General features: G+C 41.1%; 1 protein-coding gene across 1 annotated transcript in view; it reads left to right on the top strand.

Annotated features, from left to right (window-relative positions):
* DOCK4 (dedicator of cytokinesis 4) overlaps nt 1–6,474 on the top strand; it is a 222,738-nt gene extending 216,264 nt beyond the window's left edge. Inside the window, exons 52-53 of the mRNA XM_041471554.1 lie at nt 344–405; nt 3,394–6,474. Coding sequence (XP_041327488.1) covers nt 344–405; nt 3,394–3,819 — 488 coding nt within the window. The 3' untranslated portion in view covers nt 3,820–6,474. The remainder of the gene's footprint in view (nt 1–343; nt 406–3,393) is intronic.
* The last annotated feature ends 9,009 nt before the right edge of the window (nt 6,475–15,483 follow it).

Here is a 15,483-nt window from a genome sequence, read left to right as displayed (position 1 = left end):
TTGACTTACAAATACATAATACATTTCTTAAGAACAAAAAGGGAAAAGTTGTTATACTGGCTCTTTTTTTAACTTTTTGTCATTTGGTAGATTATAAATGAATTTAAAGTTATATAAAATTTGTCAGAAAAGGCAGATGCGGAAACTTTTTATGCATGGTTGCACTGCAAGATAATCCAGAGAACAAAGCAAAATAAACAAAATCTCTAAAACTATTTACAGCCATCAGCCAAGAGAACTAGAGATAATGTTTATGTATTGAATTATCTCTTATCCATTTATAAAGATTTCTTAGTGAAAATTGTAATGCCACAAGTGCACTGAAATCTTTCTACATTTACAGCATCACCAGCAAGACACATAGCCTCCATTTCCCCTTCTCCTGCTGGAAGATCACCAATGAAGGTACTGTCTTATTGCAGTGAATTGTCTTTGTGAGACAGATCTCATGTGTTGTGGGGTAGGTGGTATATACTTAATGTGCATTATTTGGGATTATATTATGTTTTCTTTTTCTTATCATATACTGTACAAAAACCAGTATTCTGTCTCCAACGTGGAAGAAGAGGAGGAAAACCTGTTCATTTTATTCCTCCAGCATTCTTAGGTGTTAGATTAGAGGGTCTGTTAGAGAGTATTTCCTGCTTCAATCATTTTAATACCCATTTTCCTCTGCAGGATGATCCAGGGTGGTTGTAAGAAGATGCAAGTAGTTTGACACCTGCCAGTAGGACACATTAAGCATAGGCTGTGAATAAGCACTGCTAGTTAAACATCCAAAGTAATTTAAGATCCAGGCTAAAAGGAGCAGATTTCATTTCTATTTCAAGATGTTTGCATGTGTTGGTACCCACATACTGGTACCTGCTTTTTTTCTGGAAAACTTGACTGGGAAATCTGTGTTTTCCACAGCATTGGAGCACACAAACACACAGCCTGCTTATTCCAGGCAGACCCTCGTGCTGGCAGAGTGTGTGCCATTGGTCTTGGGGATAGCCTTTACCACCCCATTGAAGCAGAGATGATTCTGCAGGTAGAAATATAAGAGTCAACAACATGGAAGGAGAGCAAATAGAAAGGAGCACGACTGGTGTTTCAGGCACTCAGATGCAAGGACAGAGGGAAGAAGCCCTGCCAAAGTAACCCCTCAGCAACCCAATGTCTAATTAATACTGCAGAGATACATGTTGCCTGAGGAGGAGAACAGCACCCCAAAGTATCTCCTTTCTTCTTGACGTCCCGAATTACAAGTCCACACTCATTTTCCTGTTTGCCTTCCCATAAGCCTGTAACATTACTACTTGTGTCTGCACAGTGGTCCAAATTCATAACAAAGCAATTCTGCTGGCCATCAGAGAGCCCCACAGTCCTATAACCATTCTGCTGAAGTGAGCACCAGTCCCAAGTTTTGCCCTAATTGCTTACTAGGAAGCTCTTTAGAACATTAGGATCTTGTCCAGAGATGAGTGATCCTTCCTTTTCATGCTTAATGGACACAGTACTGATGGTTCTTAGGGATGTTTGAAGCTTGTCCTAACATTCTTCTTCTATAGGTCTGGACAGAATTTAAGCATTTTACAAAGTCTGGATTGCTGCTTGGAAGTGGAATGCTGGCCCAAAATACTTCTGAGAACTGCTGGATCTCACTTTGAGCATCCATGAATTTCCAGACTGTTTTGGTGTCTAGACTGTTACTTGCTACTGGTAAAAGTAGTCTATGCTGTTTTACCAGAACCAAGGGGTTACATGTGCAGGCTTTACATATGTGCCATTGTTCTAAATGACAAAAGCAAAGGTTCTAAATCTTATATATGGTCACTTACTCCAAGTATCCAGTGGTCTTGGAACTGGAGCCAAATACATAATTTATTTGAAAACCTTGACCCTGGGTGTTTGTGGGAGTAGGAGTGCAGTTGGAGCTTCGTCACATACAGAGGAATGGAACATGAAATGAGTAGTTAAACAGGCTCCTGAGAAAGTCTGAAATGTCTTCACCAGGTGTTGAGCTTTAAATAAAACTTTCTTTGCTTTTCCACAGCCATATACAGGGCTCAGATTTTAGCCTTTCTTCTAACAGTGTGCTACCAGAGAAAACCATCTTAGTACAAAACTCACTAATGTAAATGAAGATTTTTTTTTCTCCATTGATTTCAGTGCTCTGTGGATCCAGTCCTAGATGGATAACTAAAATTATCTCAACAGCATAAAGTCAGTGCAGCCAGCTCTGTACACCCCTGCCCCTCTCCTCCTCCACTCCCATCCTTTGCATGGCTCCCACTCTCACCTCAAGCTGAGCAACTGAGCATCAACCAGTCTAACAAGAATGGGAGTGAGAAATTTGTCTTTATTTTGATTTCTCCATCCCTTTTTTAGCCTGAGGCTTGAGACCAATAAGTTGGGATTGTCTCAGATGAGTCCAGTCATAATTAGATATGTTGCAAAAAAATTTTAACTTGCAAAGCATGGGCTAACCTTTCACAGTTTTCAGTTGAAGTTGCTTCACTGGACTAGAACTGTTCAGTGGTTTTAGGTAGGCCTTTATTGTCCATGCCTTTTATTTGTCATCAGCACTGTTGTTGCTGCTTGGCTCAGCTGCTCGTCCCTCACCATCCCTCACTGACCTGTGAGGCTGCCAGTGCAGCCCTGGCCGCCTGTGCCCTCCATATGCCCTTGTCCCTGAGGCGCACGTGGTGTGTTGTTTGTATGTCTAAGGAACACCTGGGAGATGGGGGAGAGGAAGGGTGGTGATGCTGTCATCTCCTGCCATTCTGCTGCTGCTCCAAATGGGAGCAGGACCAGCAGAGAAGGGGGCTGGCACCCAGCAGTGGCTCTTACCTTGATACCTGCTTTTTGCTACTCCCCCAACACTGGTTTTATGGTACCCTCAGAAAAAATGCCATGATGTAAGTGTACTTTTCACTGTACAGCAATGCACTAAAAGCTGTGAGGAAAAGGTTTGGAAACTGAATTTGGGATATGAGAGCCTGCAGTAGCAGCAGTGAGTGGGCTTTGGCGTTAGGGGGCAGGATACCCCCAGGTATGCCTTGTGCCCAGTGATGCATTTCACTTCCAGCTGGGAAAACGAAGGGTGCATTCTAAAGACTTCCAGATTTTTTCCAGGGTATTGTGATAAGATGATATTTAAAAACAATTTTATTTCCACTTATATGAATTACTGGCACGACCACTATCTAAGGTGTACCTGGGCACTACTGAAATGAGCTTTTTATCAGTTTCTTACCAGGTCTTGATTAAACAGGGACAGAAACACTTCTATTTATCAAAGCTCAGAGTTACATGCACTGTATCCTTGTATGTTTTCAGTCTGAGCACAGAAACACTCTCCCTCCTATATGCCAGGTAAATTCTTCTTCTGCCCTTTCTTTTGAGCAGGGGTCTGTGCAATCATTCACACCATCTCCAGTGGAGTATCATTCCTCGGGGCTCATATCCAACTCCCCGGCGCTGTCAGGGAGTTACAGCAGCGGCATCTCTTCGCTCAGCCGATGTAGCACATCAGAAACATCAGGCTTTGAAAGCCAAGGCAGCGAACCAGCAGTGACTGTCCCAAGCTACAGCATTTCTGAGGAGCCTGTGAGAAAAGAAAGCAAAACCCCTCCACCTTACAGCGTGTATGAGCGGACTTTGAAACGCCCCGTTCCTCTACCTCACAGCCTCTCCATCCCGCCCGCCGCAGACCCTCCGGCACTGCCACCCAAGCCACAGCTGGTCCGGCCAAACAACCTGGAAAACAGCAGCAGGAGGACTGAGCAGGTTCCCCGGCCCAGGCCTCTGCCCCGCAAAGTCTCTCAGCTATGAGAAGCCACTTTTATATTTAATTGCAACACGTTCTTTACTGTTTAAGAAATAATATTTTTTAAGAATGGTAAAACTCATTTAGTTAGGCACTTTAATATTTTGTCCACCTTTTCTTTTGAGTAATTTCAAAATGCTTATTAATATTATGTTGCACATTTGAAATTAAATTACTAATTTACGTTGCCAGATATTACAGGAAGCATGAATGAGAGGATTTTTTTTTTAATTTCATGGTGGTGAATACTGATAAATGCTTTTATTTGTGCTTTATTTTTATTTGAAAAATCTAAAACCCTACAACTCTCATCTGAGTTAGCTGAATGCTTCTTACAAAATGCAGAATATACTGACTGGATCTTTACTACTAGAGATAAATGCACGCTTTCTAACAAAGTAGTCTGTAGACTAGGATGTTTCTGCAAGTAGGCTGAAAGTTGTTTCTCTTACCTGATGAACAGGTTGGTCATTTCAAATGTATGTGGCAAAACTGAGATAAAATGCAAGTTATACAGCAGAGGACTGTTGTAAGAATGTGGTTTGGAATTTTTGAAACACACACTTGGCTTATGTTATTTTTAATATGGAAAAATACCTGTATTTCATTCAGCATACAGCACCATTCTGGTGATCCTGAAAAGGTTTTGTGCCATTCGTGTATGTACCTGACACATCCGTTTTCTTTTTGAGGTGCAATTTACTTTTTTTCTTCCAGTTAATGTATTTTTTTTGTTGTTGTTTTAGTTTTGGGGTTTTTTTTTTAAGCTAGGAGTTTTCTAGTGAATGCTCTCTGCTGTTCTTGAAAGTTCACCCTAAAATACGATCTGTGTATGAAATAGGTACAACTCAATTGTTCATTTAACTTGTGCACAAGAGTCAGTACTGACTATTATCAAGACAATTCACTAAATGAGCCAATTTTTTAAAATACAAATGGCTGGTTTACAATTCATATATTTCAAAAGCTAATTGCAAAGGTCATTAATAATTTTGTAAAAATCTAGCAAAAATTCTGAACAGTTCCTTGGATGTGTATGAGCCATTGGAGCCAAGCTTTTGATTTGCTTTTTAGCTTGAGTTCATCACCATCATCTTTATTGTTGGGAATGGTGTTTGGCCTTAGGTTGTATTTTAGTGACTGGCATCTGAAGAGCTCTGGAAAGCTAATGCCAAGACATAGGAATGTGGAGGGAAAAGAAAAAAAAATGCACCTTCTGTATGTATGTTTTGTATCCTCTTTCTTTTATTGACTGTTTAAATGTGCTTGGGAACAGATGTGTGAACTGCATTTTAAATCATATTGTTAAAAATATTCTCCCTCTTTTGTTGGGAAGCTCATGTTGATCTTAGCTGTGTTTGATTTGTTGATAGTTTAACTGGAAGAAAGTGACCACTTTTTTATATTCTCTCAATTAAACCTTCAGCAGTTACAAGCTGTTGACAGTAGTTATAGAAGTTTTCTATAATAAATGTTCAAGTATTTTTGTACATAATTGGTAAATTTTAATAAGGAGTGTACCATTATGTGAAAAGGAAGCAAACAGTGTGTATGCAGTAAGATTGTTATAATTATGCCAAATACTTTATGTATGGAAAAAAGAATATTTGTAAATATGTGCTTTTAACAATAATTCTGCCATATTGACTTTACAATTTTGAATGTCAGAAAAAATAATATATGTTAAAATATTTATGTTTTAGTGAAAGTATTCATAACTTGAAAAGGAACATATGAATTTTAGCTTTGTATCTTGCTGATTTGAAACTCTGGAATTCCTTGAACTAGCTCTTGCTTTCTACTATAACATCTTATGTCTGTAACCACATCATAAAACCTGTAGAAGGCTACATATTTATGCTGATATAAAGAAGTAATGCCTGAAATTTAAATAAGGTGTCACAAGTAAGATAACAAAGCTGCTCTGATTTTTTTCCACCCATGTAATTTAATAGATTTTGTTTACTAGTGCTTGAGCACAGTACAGTATGAATCAGTGTTATTCGCTCCTGAAGCCTTTTTTTTTTATTTCTGGCAATAAGCAGAGTTGATGACCTTATCATTTGTGTGCATTACTGGTCAGCTTTGCAGCAAAACATTTCACAAAGTCTCTGTTTACCAAGACACTCGTATTGGTTGCTGTGTAATGTTAATATGAGATAAAAGAACTTGCTTAATCTTTACAGTACAACTTGTTTTCTACAGAATAAGAGATTCTAATTCAGTTAGCCACAGAACGAAAGTTCTTTTTTTTTTTGTTTTGTTTTTGTTAAAAATCTCCTGATCGAGTTTTCTCCCTATTTGGACTCGTAATTGCTTTGTGAGACAAGGTGGGGAAGAGTATTGACATGCTCTTCTGAACAAGTGAAGAACGCAAAATTTACTAGAGAGTTCACTGTAAATTAACCTGCATGAGCATTCTGTTTTTATAACCAGGACATCAGAAATATTCTGAATGATAGAAAATGGTGTAAAATTGACAGAGTACTCTTAAGCCGAGTTAACACATTTTCTGCTTAGCCAGTTTTGACAAATTGATTCTGTAGATCAGTTTTTCAACCTGATTACCTATAAAAAATGTAGTATGAAATTTTGTTATGTATGTTGCAACACCCACTGCTTGAAAACCTAATGTAAATAAAGGTCTTGTTTGAATTTTATGTAGTAGTCATAAATATAACTTTACTGCTTTCTGTAAAAATGATGGTGAGTAATTCGGAAGCTCATACAGGAAGGCCAATGGGAACAAGTTGCTCTTACTTCTCAACAGCTTGAACGTTAGCCAATGTGTGCGTAATAGGTGACATAATCTTGTATTCAAATGGCTTATTTGAGATGCTGGAGTCTCTGGGAAAGAGAAACATCCTCAAACTCAGCTGGCTGGCTTTGAAATGACGCAGTTCAGACTGGTTCTCATGATGGCATAACAGCTCTGTAGTGTGAGTGAGCTCAGTTATGATGTCCCAGGTCAGATGCTGTGTCAGGCCAACTGCTGTGCCCTGAAAGAAGCACAAATGCTGAAGTTGCCCCTCTTAGTAAAGGTTTCAGGGCAGTGCAGTTATGGCCCTGCTCACATGGAACAGGGTCTAGTGAAAATCTTCTGTATGAAAGTGGCACCTTGCCCACCTGCCTGAACATTCTTCCTGTTCACTGATTGTCCAATAGCACCTGCAAAAAGAACAGTGACAGAGCAAAAACATACCAGTAGGCAGAGTCAGTGCCTGAGATACAAATGATGAAAAGCATCTTGTTTTGAATGTAACTGTGGTCAGTGAGGCATGTAGCAGCATTGTCTGAGTAAACCCAGGTGCTGACAGATTCAGATCTTTGCTCCAGAACTCTACAAGTTGCTAGAATTTCTGATGATTCAGGCAGAGCCCTGACATGTGCTGGCCAAAGGGCAAAGTCCTATCTGGTGGGATATTGTGGAAGGATGGTTGCCACTGGACCCCTTGAGATTCTGACTTTGAACTTTTTTCTTTACCTTCTCTTTGACATTTTAATTCAGCTTTTGACATATACTTCATAGAAGAAACTAGAATGATTAGTTTGGATAACATTAACCAAAAAAAAAAAAGGGAATTAAACAGCTAAACTATTCAAACCTCAGGAATAGGAAATGTTTAGAGCTGCGTATCTCGTGTGCAATAAGCACCAGGTTAGGGACTCTTCCTGGGTGGTAAAATAAGGCTGCTGAAGAAAGAGGATTAATGTTTTTTTTAAATGATTGCTCAATAAGGACCTTGGTGTGTGTTTTGACAGGCTGAAGGCTCAGATTTCAGTGGGGATGCAGCCTTCCAGGCACAGCTGGGCAAACTTACCTAGGTTAGAACTTGTGTTAGGGACACAGTTCAGATCTCCTCTTTAATTCTGATATTCATCTCAGGAAGACTGTTAGAAGAAGGGAAAAGAAGGTCAACAGTCCCTGCTAAACAGTTACTTTCTGAACCCATGGTGTGTAATGATGCAGTGCATTTTGCAATTAACATCTCAATATTTTAGGGAGCAAGTTAATGTCAAAATTTCATAGTAAATAGCTTCTCTGATAGCTCATAAGCTGCTGAAATTTTGGTTAAATATTTAAATGTTTTACATCATTGATTTGCTATGGGAACTACCTCCACTTTTGTCTTCCAATTTATTTTACTTCTGGAAAATTCTGCAGAAGAACTTTCTGCATTACATTCTTACTTATTTGTGAGAGACTACTATTGCTGCTGGTTTTTGTTGACCTCACTGACTTCCCTTGAAGTGTTTCCTCTTGCTTTTCAAAAGAAAGACCATCGGCGAGGAGCTACTTCTGCCTTTCCTGTGGGGAATATTTCAAAAGCACAGCCTGAATGGGATGCAGCACAGCAACTCTTCCCGGGGGGACTTATAAGCAAGGCTTTGGGAACAAAAGCTGAGGGGGAAGTTTACCTATAAAGCTATTCCCATAGGAGTTTGTGTTCACAGACAGAGCAATAGCTCAAGACAGGGACTAAACTAATTTACTAAAATCAGGAGGTGGGATGTAGGTAATATCCAACAGGCTCTGCTAAAGGGGGGAGTCTTAGTCCCAGCATGTCCTATAAATGGGAGTCCTTTGCCTTATTTCCTGATCTTTTCATGGAGAAAGTAATGCCAGGTAGACAGATAGGGTGGGGGGAGGGTGTAAGATTTATTTTAGGCTTGGTGAGCATGGGTAGGAACGGGGAAGAAATGCTTAATCTACACTTTAAGCCTAAGTTGATTTGAGAGATCATTCCTCTGGGTCTCTGGGCCACATTACATTCAAGGGATGTAACTTGTGCAATGATTTGCTCTTATACTCTGAATGCACCCTGGAGAGCCAGCTGTCCATCTGAACTCCCATGCCAGTCTCTTTTTGCCTTGTGTTGAGAGAGGAGGGTTTGCTGCAGGTGTGCTGGAGCAGAGTCTGATGCAGCCTGATCTCTGTGCTTCTTTTTGAGATATTCAGTTCACCTTTGTAAGTACAGTGTTGTGGTAAATCCAAGGATGTGACACAACACCCAGTAGAATTAATCTGAAGATTCATACCAAGGTTTTAGAAATGGCATGTGTCCAAGAGGAGTTGGGTGAAAGCAGCTGGTACCTAATGAATTTGGTCCCATCTGAAAAAAATAAAACTTTCTAACATGAGCATAAAACACTTTACAAGGAACAAAACATATCAATAAACTCAACTTATTTTCAGCTAGTGTATTAGGAGTTGAAGCAACAAAATATTACTGTGCTGTGCTCTTCTCAGGCCATTAAGTTCAGCAAGAGAAGATTGTGCACACTGGACAGAGGCTTTTTATGTTGCCAAGGAGAGTTTTCCTGCATCTACAGTTCCCCCTTCAAGCTCTGTCTCAGAACTAAAGCACATCTTGTCAATCCCCCTGAAGCTATAATTCAGTGGACTTTTTATAGCTGTAAAACCTGAGCTGCATGATGATAAGCAAGCAAAATCAAAGCAAGTCATAACCTGCTACTTTGAACATGCAGACAGGGGTTACAGGGGAGCAAGCAGGGAGAAAAAAAGAGAGAAAATTGGTTTTCAGGCCATAAAGATCAATTTTGACTTCTGGAATCTTGGCTGCATTTTGAGAAGTACTGTATTTTCATCACATGCTTTACTGGGTTTTTCCCTCTGTGTGAGATAATGCTGGGAAATGGTTTTCTCTGGTGTTTGTGTAGATTTGAATTACGATATTTGTCCTGTACCCTAAGAAAATGGTTTTCAGGGTTTTGTTTGTTTTCCTTCAGTCCTGTGACAGGGTAGGACAGCAGAAATAAGACTGGTCAGTGCACCACCAGAGGTGGTCATGGACAAGGGGCAATGGCTTCCAACTGAAAAAGAGTAGGTTTAGATTACATATCAGGAAAAAATTCTTTACTCTGAGGGTGGTGAGGTACTGGAACAGGTTGCTCAGAGAATTTTTGGATGCTCCATCCCTGGAAGTGTTCAAGGCTAGGCTGGATGGTGCTTAGAGAAATGTGATCCAGTGGAAGGTGTCCCTGCTCACAGCATGGGAGGTTGTAACAAGGTGATTATGGTCCCTTCCAACCCAGGCCACTCTATGGTTCCATGTTCAGAGAAAAACATCTATATTCTCTAGGTAGTTCTTGAACTCATACCTTCAAAGGCTAAAATTCAGTTCACTGTGGACCCCTCACACCTATGCACAAGGACAAAAAACGGGTGAGCTCCATCTTGCTGTGGGAAGTGTGCTTCTGTATGTGCCTCAGGCATGGTGAGGTATGGGCATGGATGGGCACCATGGAATGCCGCCCTCTCTTTGGTGTCCGTATTGCTGCAGCAGTGATGTACTTGTGGTACACGGAATATCATAACTAGCTGTCACAGTGTGGCACACAATTGTCTTACCTGCAACAGCTGCAGCTGTGTAAAGTACACAGAAACAATCAAAATGTCGAATTAAAAGACAAAACTGCTATTTATTATTCTCACTAACTCTACACTTATTTATCTTGATAACTGGGAAACTTGGTGGATTTTTAAAATTCTCTCAGTGAGCCTTTTCTGGTTCAGTGCTATTTTTATTGAAGATAACACCAGCCCATCTTGCAAGTGAAGGTTTCAGCAGTTGTGCTACATGAAACCAGGCACAGCATGAATGACAAATCCTCAACACTGTGTGGGCTCATTAGAAAGATTTGTATTCCATGCTGAGCTGAAGGAGAGGGAGTGACCTGGGAGACTCTGAGCAGACACTAAACCATGGAAGCAGCAGCAGAAATGACAGCAGATGGCAGGGTCAGCTCATTAACTGCATTTATCTAACGGGAGACTTCCCATATATTGTCAAGCAACAATAAAAAAATATAATCTGTCAGGAATTCCACCTGGTCATAACTGATCATCGTTAATAAATCTGTTCCAGAACAGGCAGCTAAAATCTCAGCTGTGATTGCATAACTGAAACTAATCAGCAAATGATAATTGCTGAGGTGAGTTGCTTTGGTTAGGTGACAAAAGGAACCAAAGCTGTGGCTGCTGGCAAAATGGAAAACTGTTCTGTGAAGGTATGCTGGGCTGACAAAACATCTGGCAAGTTTGCTGTTTCAGTCTAGCTCTTTGTGTTGTGAAACACAGGATTATAACACTTTGTTCTAGAAACACTAATTATACATAAGTGAATAAATATTGCAGCTATATTAACATGAATTTGCCCTGTAAACCACAGGTTCATTCCTCATTTCCACCTTGGTGTCTACAAAAAAAAAAAAAAAAGTCAAGAGACAGAAGTCCACCTGAACTAGAGAAAAAACTTTGTTTAAACTGTATTATGAATTTATTGTTGACATAATGCTGACAAATTTCAAACTTAACCTTTTATGTAGTTATCCATGCAGCACTCCTGATAGGAGGCTCAGGGTGGGGCCAGGTCCCAACCCGAGCAGGTGGGGGCCACTGGAAGTCTGATGACCACTCCAAGCCTGCTGTGCTGGACCTCCATGGCAATTCCCCAGCTACTCTGTCTTGCCCCTTTGGAAGACCAGTCCCCTCACCCCGCTATGCCATCGGAACTGTTGGCACCTGCTACTGTGCCAGATGCCAAAATGCACTTCCTGTTCTGCTGCTCCACCAGTCAACCGGCAGCACACAGCACAGTATGAACGTGGTTTAAAACACGTCTCGTCCAGTTTGTCCCAGTCTGTTCAGGTAGCAGCACCACCGCCTCAGCCAGGCCTGGTCGCCGCAGGCAGCCGCGCGGTGCAGCCTGCCCTGGACCTTGTCACTGAACTCCGAGGCACCGGTGGTGGCAGCACACGGCTGCCCTGAATGCTGCTACCGCCTGGCCGCTGCCGCCGCTCACTGCTGAAGAGCTCCACCGACTCCCAGCGGCAGCGTGTGCCACGCCATGGCCCTGCTGGGGGCGGCCAACAGCACGGAGCACCCGGCGGGCCGCCTGGCCCTGCGTGTGCGTGTGCTCGGGGATGAGGGCAAGGACCAGGGCAAGGGAAACAAAGCAGATGAGGACAGGCACTAGGCACAAGGCAGAAAAGGTCGCCCCGCGCAGTGGCGGCGGTCTGGATCGTCCGAGAGGGCGGCTGGGACGCGCTGCTGCTCCCGGAGCGGGTTGGGCAGCTCTGGGCGCCGGCTCCGGGCACCAACAGAACCTGCGACGCCACAGTGGCCGGCTGCACGCCTGGGGATTTACCGGGGGCGTCACATACGGCCCGGCACAGGCGTGGTGGAGGCACTGGCACGGCACAGGCACATGTAGGCAGACAGCTTGTAGTAACTGGGAGTGGGGGCTGCAGCCGAGCCTCAACCCTAATGGGCTACAGCTGCGCAGGACAGGTGACCAGTATTGAAGGTAATGGGACATGGAGTGCCGAGGTCTACTGACCAATAACCAAAGGGAACAGAAGGCACACAGGTGTAAGGCATGCAGAATGAAAGGTATAAAAGGTTGGACTGAAGAGCAATAAAGAGTAGACGCTTGAAGCCTTCTGATGTGGTATGGTGTTGCTCTGTATGGGGATGCTGATGGGGAAGATTTCTGACACTGTATGGCGATACTCTGTGTATCGTGGGCATCTCAACTGCGATATATGCTGTGATGGACACAGGCATGGCACAAGCCCGGGCGCCTGGGAAGGAGGCGGAACGGCCCGGGATGCTCCGAGCCGGGCTGGAGGCTGCGGCAGGCGCTCGAGCAGCTCGCCCCTCACCGCTCCGGGTTCTTCCCTCAGCGAAGGGCCAGGGTGCCTCTGGGCACCACGCTCCGCACCAGGCTGATTTTGCCTCCCCGTCTTTCTTTTGAGGAGCCAGTTTAGAAATGGTGCCTTGAAATATGTGCGAGTGTTTTCAGGCTCTTATGGGCAAGAAAGCATCATGCCATGCTGTCCTTGTTTAATGCGTTTAGCAGCACTAAAAGTAAGTTACTTAACAATGACAGAAACGACAGTTTTTTAATCTCACTGCTGAATCCTCAGCCTGACTCCAACTCAGTCAGCAGCACTTGACAAAGGGTATTGCGGTTGTTTTTATTTTTATCTGGAGCAGACAAACTGCTGTGGCTCCTTCTGGGTCTTCTGCAGGTGTACTCTCTGCCTGTAGAGCAACATATTGACAAGGTCTTATAGCAGTCAGGGGAAGAACGAGCAATCCATCTCGCCTGCTTTGCCTGCATTTCACTAAATGCCTATTAAATGATGCTTCAGGACAGCACAATAAAAGGAAAAGGGCAGGCTCGCACCCTTAAGCATATTTCCAGCTGGAAATCATGGCGCAGTAGAGTCAGAAAATAGGTGAATAAACAACATAGCAGAAATATTGACTCCACAGCAGAGGCTGCTCTTGGGCAAACAGCTTATTGAGTACATTGCTGTATGAGTTCTCAGCACCCAAATAAAAATGTTGCAGGTCAAAAAGATGTTGAGTTCTTCAAAAGGGCTATGTTTTTGCACAAATGAGTTGCAAAGGGACTCTTTTCTAATTTTTTTTTCTAAATATGTTCAGCATAAATAGCAAACTGGTCGTGGATAATGAAGGCATTAGGAGAATGTGTCAAAGAATAGTTGATGATGATGATTTTAATGACCTTATAAAATTATTTAATCAATAATAAATTTTAAGTTATGTTTTCCAGTACTTATGTTCTCACCTTTTGCTTTAGTTTGTCTCTTCAGACTAAAGACTGTTTTAAATATAGTGGTTTATTAATAATAGGGGCTTTGGGTAGGCTTATGCATTGTGCAATTGGGAATACCCACTAAGTTCTGTGTATAACTGGAATTCTTCATAGAATGGGAACAAAAGTATTTAAACTTCAAGACTAAAATATTTTTGCTTTAGACAAATTACAACCAACACAATTTTATTTAAGCTCCTTCCTGAAAAATTACTGTATCTAACCAGAGTATGAAAAAAGTGTATATGACTGGATAAATACTTGGGGTGGAAGTGACAGCTCTGTAAACCATCTACAATCAGATAGTTCACAGGCAATCATCTTCAATAGACTAATCTTGAAATGCTCAGATGTGGTAGAGAATTGAAGCATAAAATTGCAATTACTACATAGTTGTGTTGTACTTCTGTAATGTGTTTTGAAATCAAGTGATGCTACATATTAGAATTTTAAAAACGCTAATATACAGCATACAATTAGGAGAGAAAAAAAGCAAAATAAAGGCATTCACATTCTTTCTAAGCTGTCAGAAATACATTAGATCAGTGTGGCATGTAATAATCTACACATTTTTCATGTGTTTGGAAAAACCCCATCAAATGTAAAATCTTAAGTAAATTGATAAGTCTAAAAACAAAATTAGTGTGCTAAATTCATCAAATTCAATAAATTACAAGTGAATATTACCTACAACATTACTGGAAAAACATGTTTTATGCCACTGAATGATTATCAGAGCAGCTTTGTGAAAGCAAAAGTTTGGATTCATCTGGATTCTGTTCCACAGATTTCAGAGTCCTTATTTCCTGTTTGGAAGAGTCAAATAAATAGCCTTTTACCTCTTCAGTCCCAAATTCAGAAAGCTTACATTCCCATGCAATTCAACACCAATCTACAAAGAAAGAGGTGAAAAAGCCCAACACAAAAAAACCACACCCCTAAAGTTTCAAACCTATATATTCTAATCCCCAAAAGACCAACATTTTAGAATTATTACCTTTAATATATATTTTGTCCTCACACACAGAATTTTCCCTAGCAGAGCTGTTCCCTTATATTTTAGAGTCTCCCAATTGAAGTTGTAATGGGGATCAGCGCATATAATTTACAGTGTTATCCAGAAAATACAGGAATTTTATTCTGATATTTAGTCTTAGTTCATGCTGTGATCTCTGTGCATTGTATGAAAATGTGTTTCATACCTGACACAAAACAAGTGGATATATTGTCTCACTTTTCAACCAAGGTGTAAAGATGCTTTACCATCATCATACTAACTGCACAAAATATTCATGGTACTTTGGTAATCTGTAGTGGTATTTATGGAAGATATGTTTTTCTACGCTTTTGACTTTTTAGTGTTTGCAAATTTTTTTAAGCCACAAGACATGTGCTATTCTTTTTTAAGAATAAATATTTTACTGTATGTTAAAAGCTTGAAAGTTCACATTTAATGTTTCAGATTGGTATTTCCCCCTTTCTTCTTAAAACCTAGGTCTCGGGCACCTGGAAAATCTGTAAAATTATGCATTCCTTATGCAAACTACCTCTTTAGAAGAAATAGTTCATGCTGTGGCTTAGTTACAAAACTGGAGTCAGTCATCTCGATCTGATTTTAGGTTTGACAAGCAGGTTCAGTGCAGTTACTTGTATTTACAGCACTGTAATTTGGAACAGAACAGTCTAACCTGGAGAGAGCTATTGAAATTACATTATTATACACACTATATTGAATTCAATACATTTGAAGGGATATATGTATTCTACTGACACCAGGTATATGTAGTCATTGAAAGTTTTCAAATAAGGGATCCAAAAGTACAAGGCCTGACCTCACTCTTCTTTGTTGATATTTAAAAGTCTGTATGAACATATACCTTTGCATTTAGCACTCGCCAGGTTTTCAAACTTCTGTGGCCAAGGTGTGTTGGTGTCAGCATTATGCAAATAGCTTAGCATTTAGCTCACATGCAGGTCTGCAGTGCTCAAGCTAATAGCTCCCATGGCATTCCTCCTAGA

This window comes from Pyrgilauda ruficollis, unplaced genomic scaffold, assembly GCF_017590135.1.
Source record: "Pyrgilauda ruficollis isolate IOZ18807 unplaced genomic scaffold, ASM1759013v1 scaffold27, whole genome shotgun sequence".
Classification (NCBI taxonomy): domain Eukaryota; kingdom Metazoa; phylum Chordata; class Aves; order Passeriformes; family Passeridae; genus Pyrgilauda; species Pyrgilauda ruficollis.
Note: the sequence above shows the minus strand (reverse complement) of the source record. Positions and strands in the feature narration are given on the sequence as shown.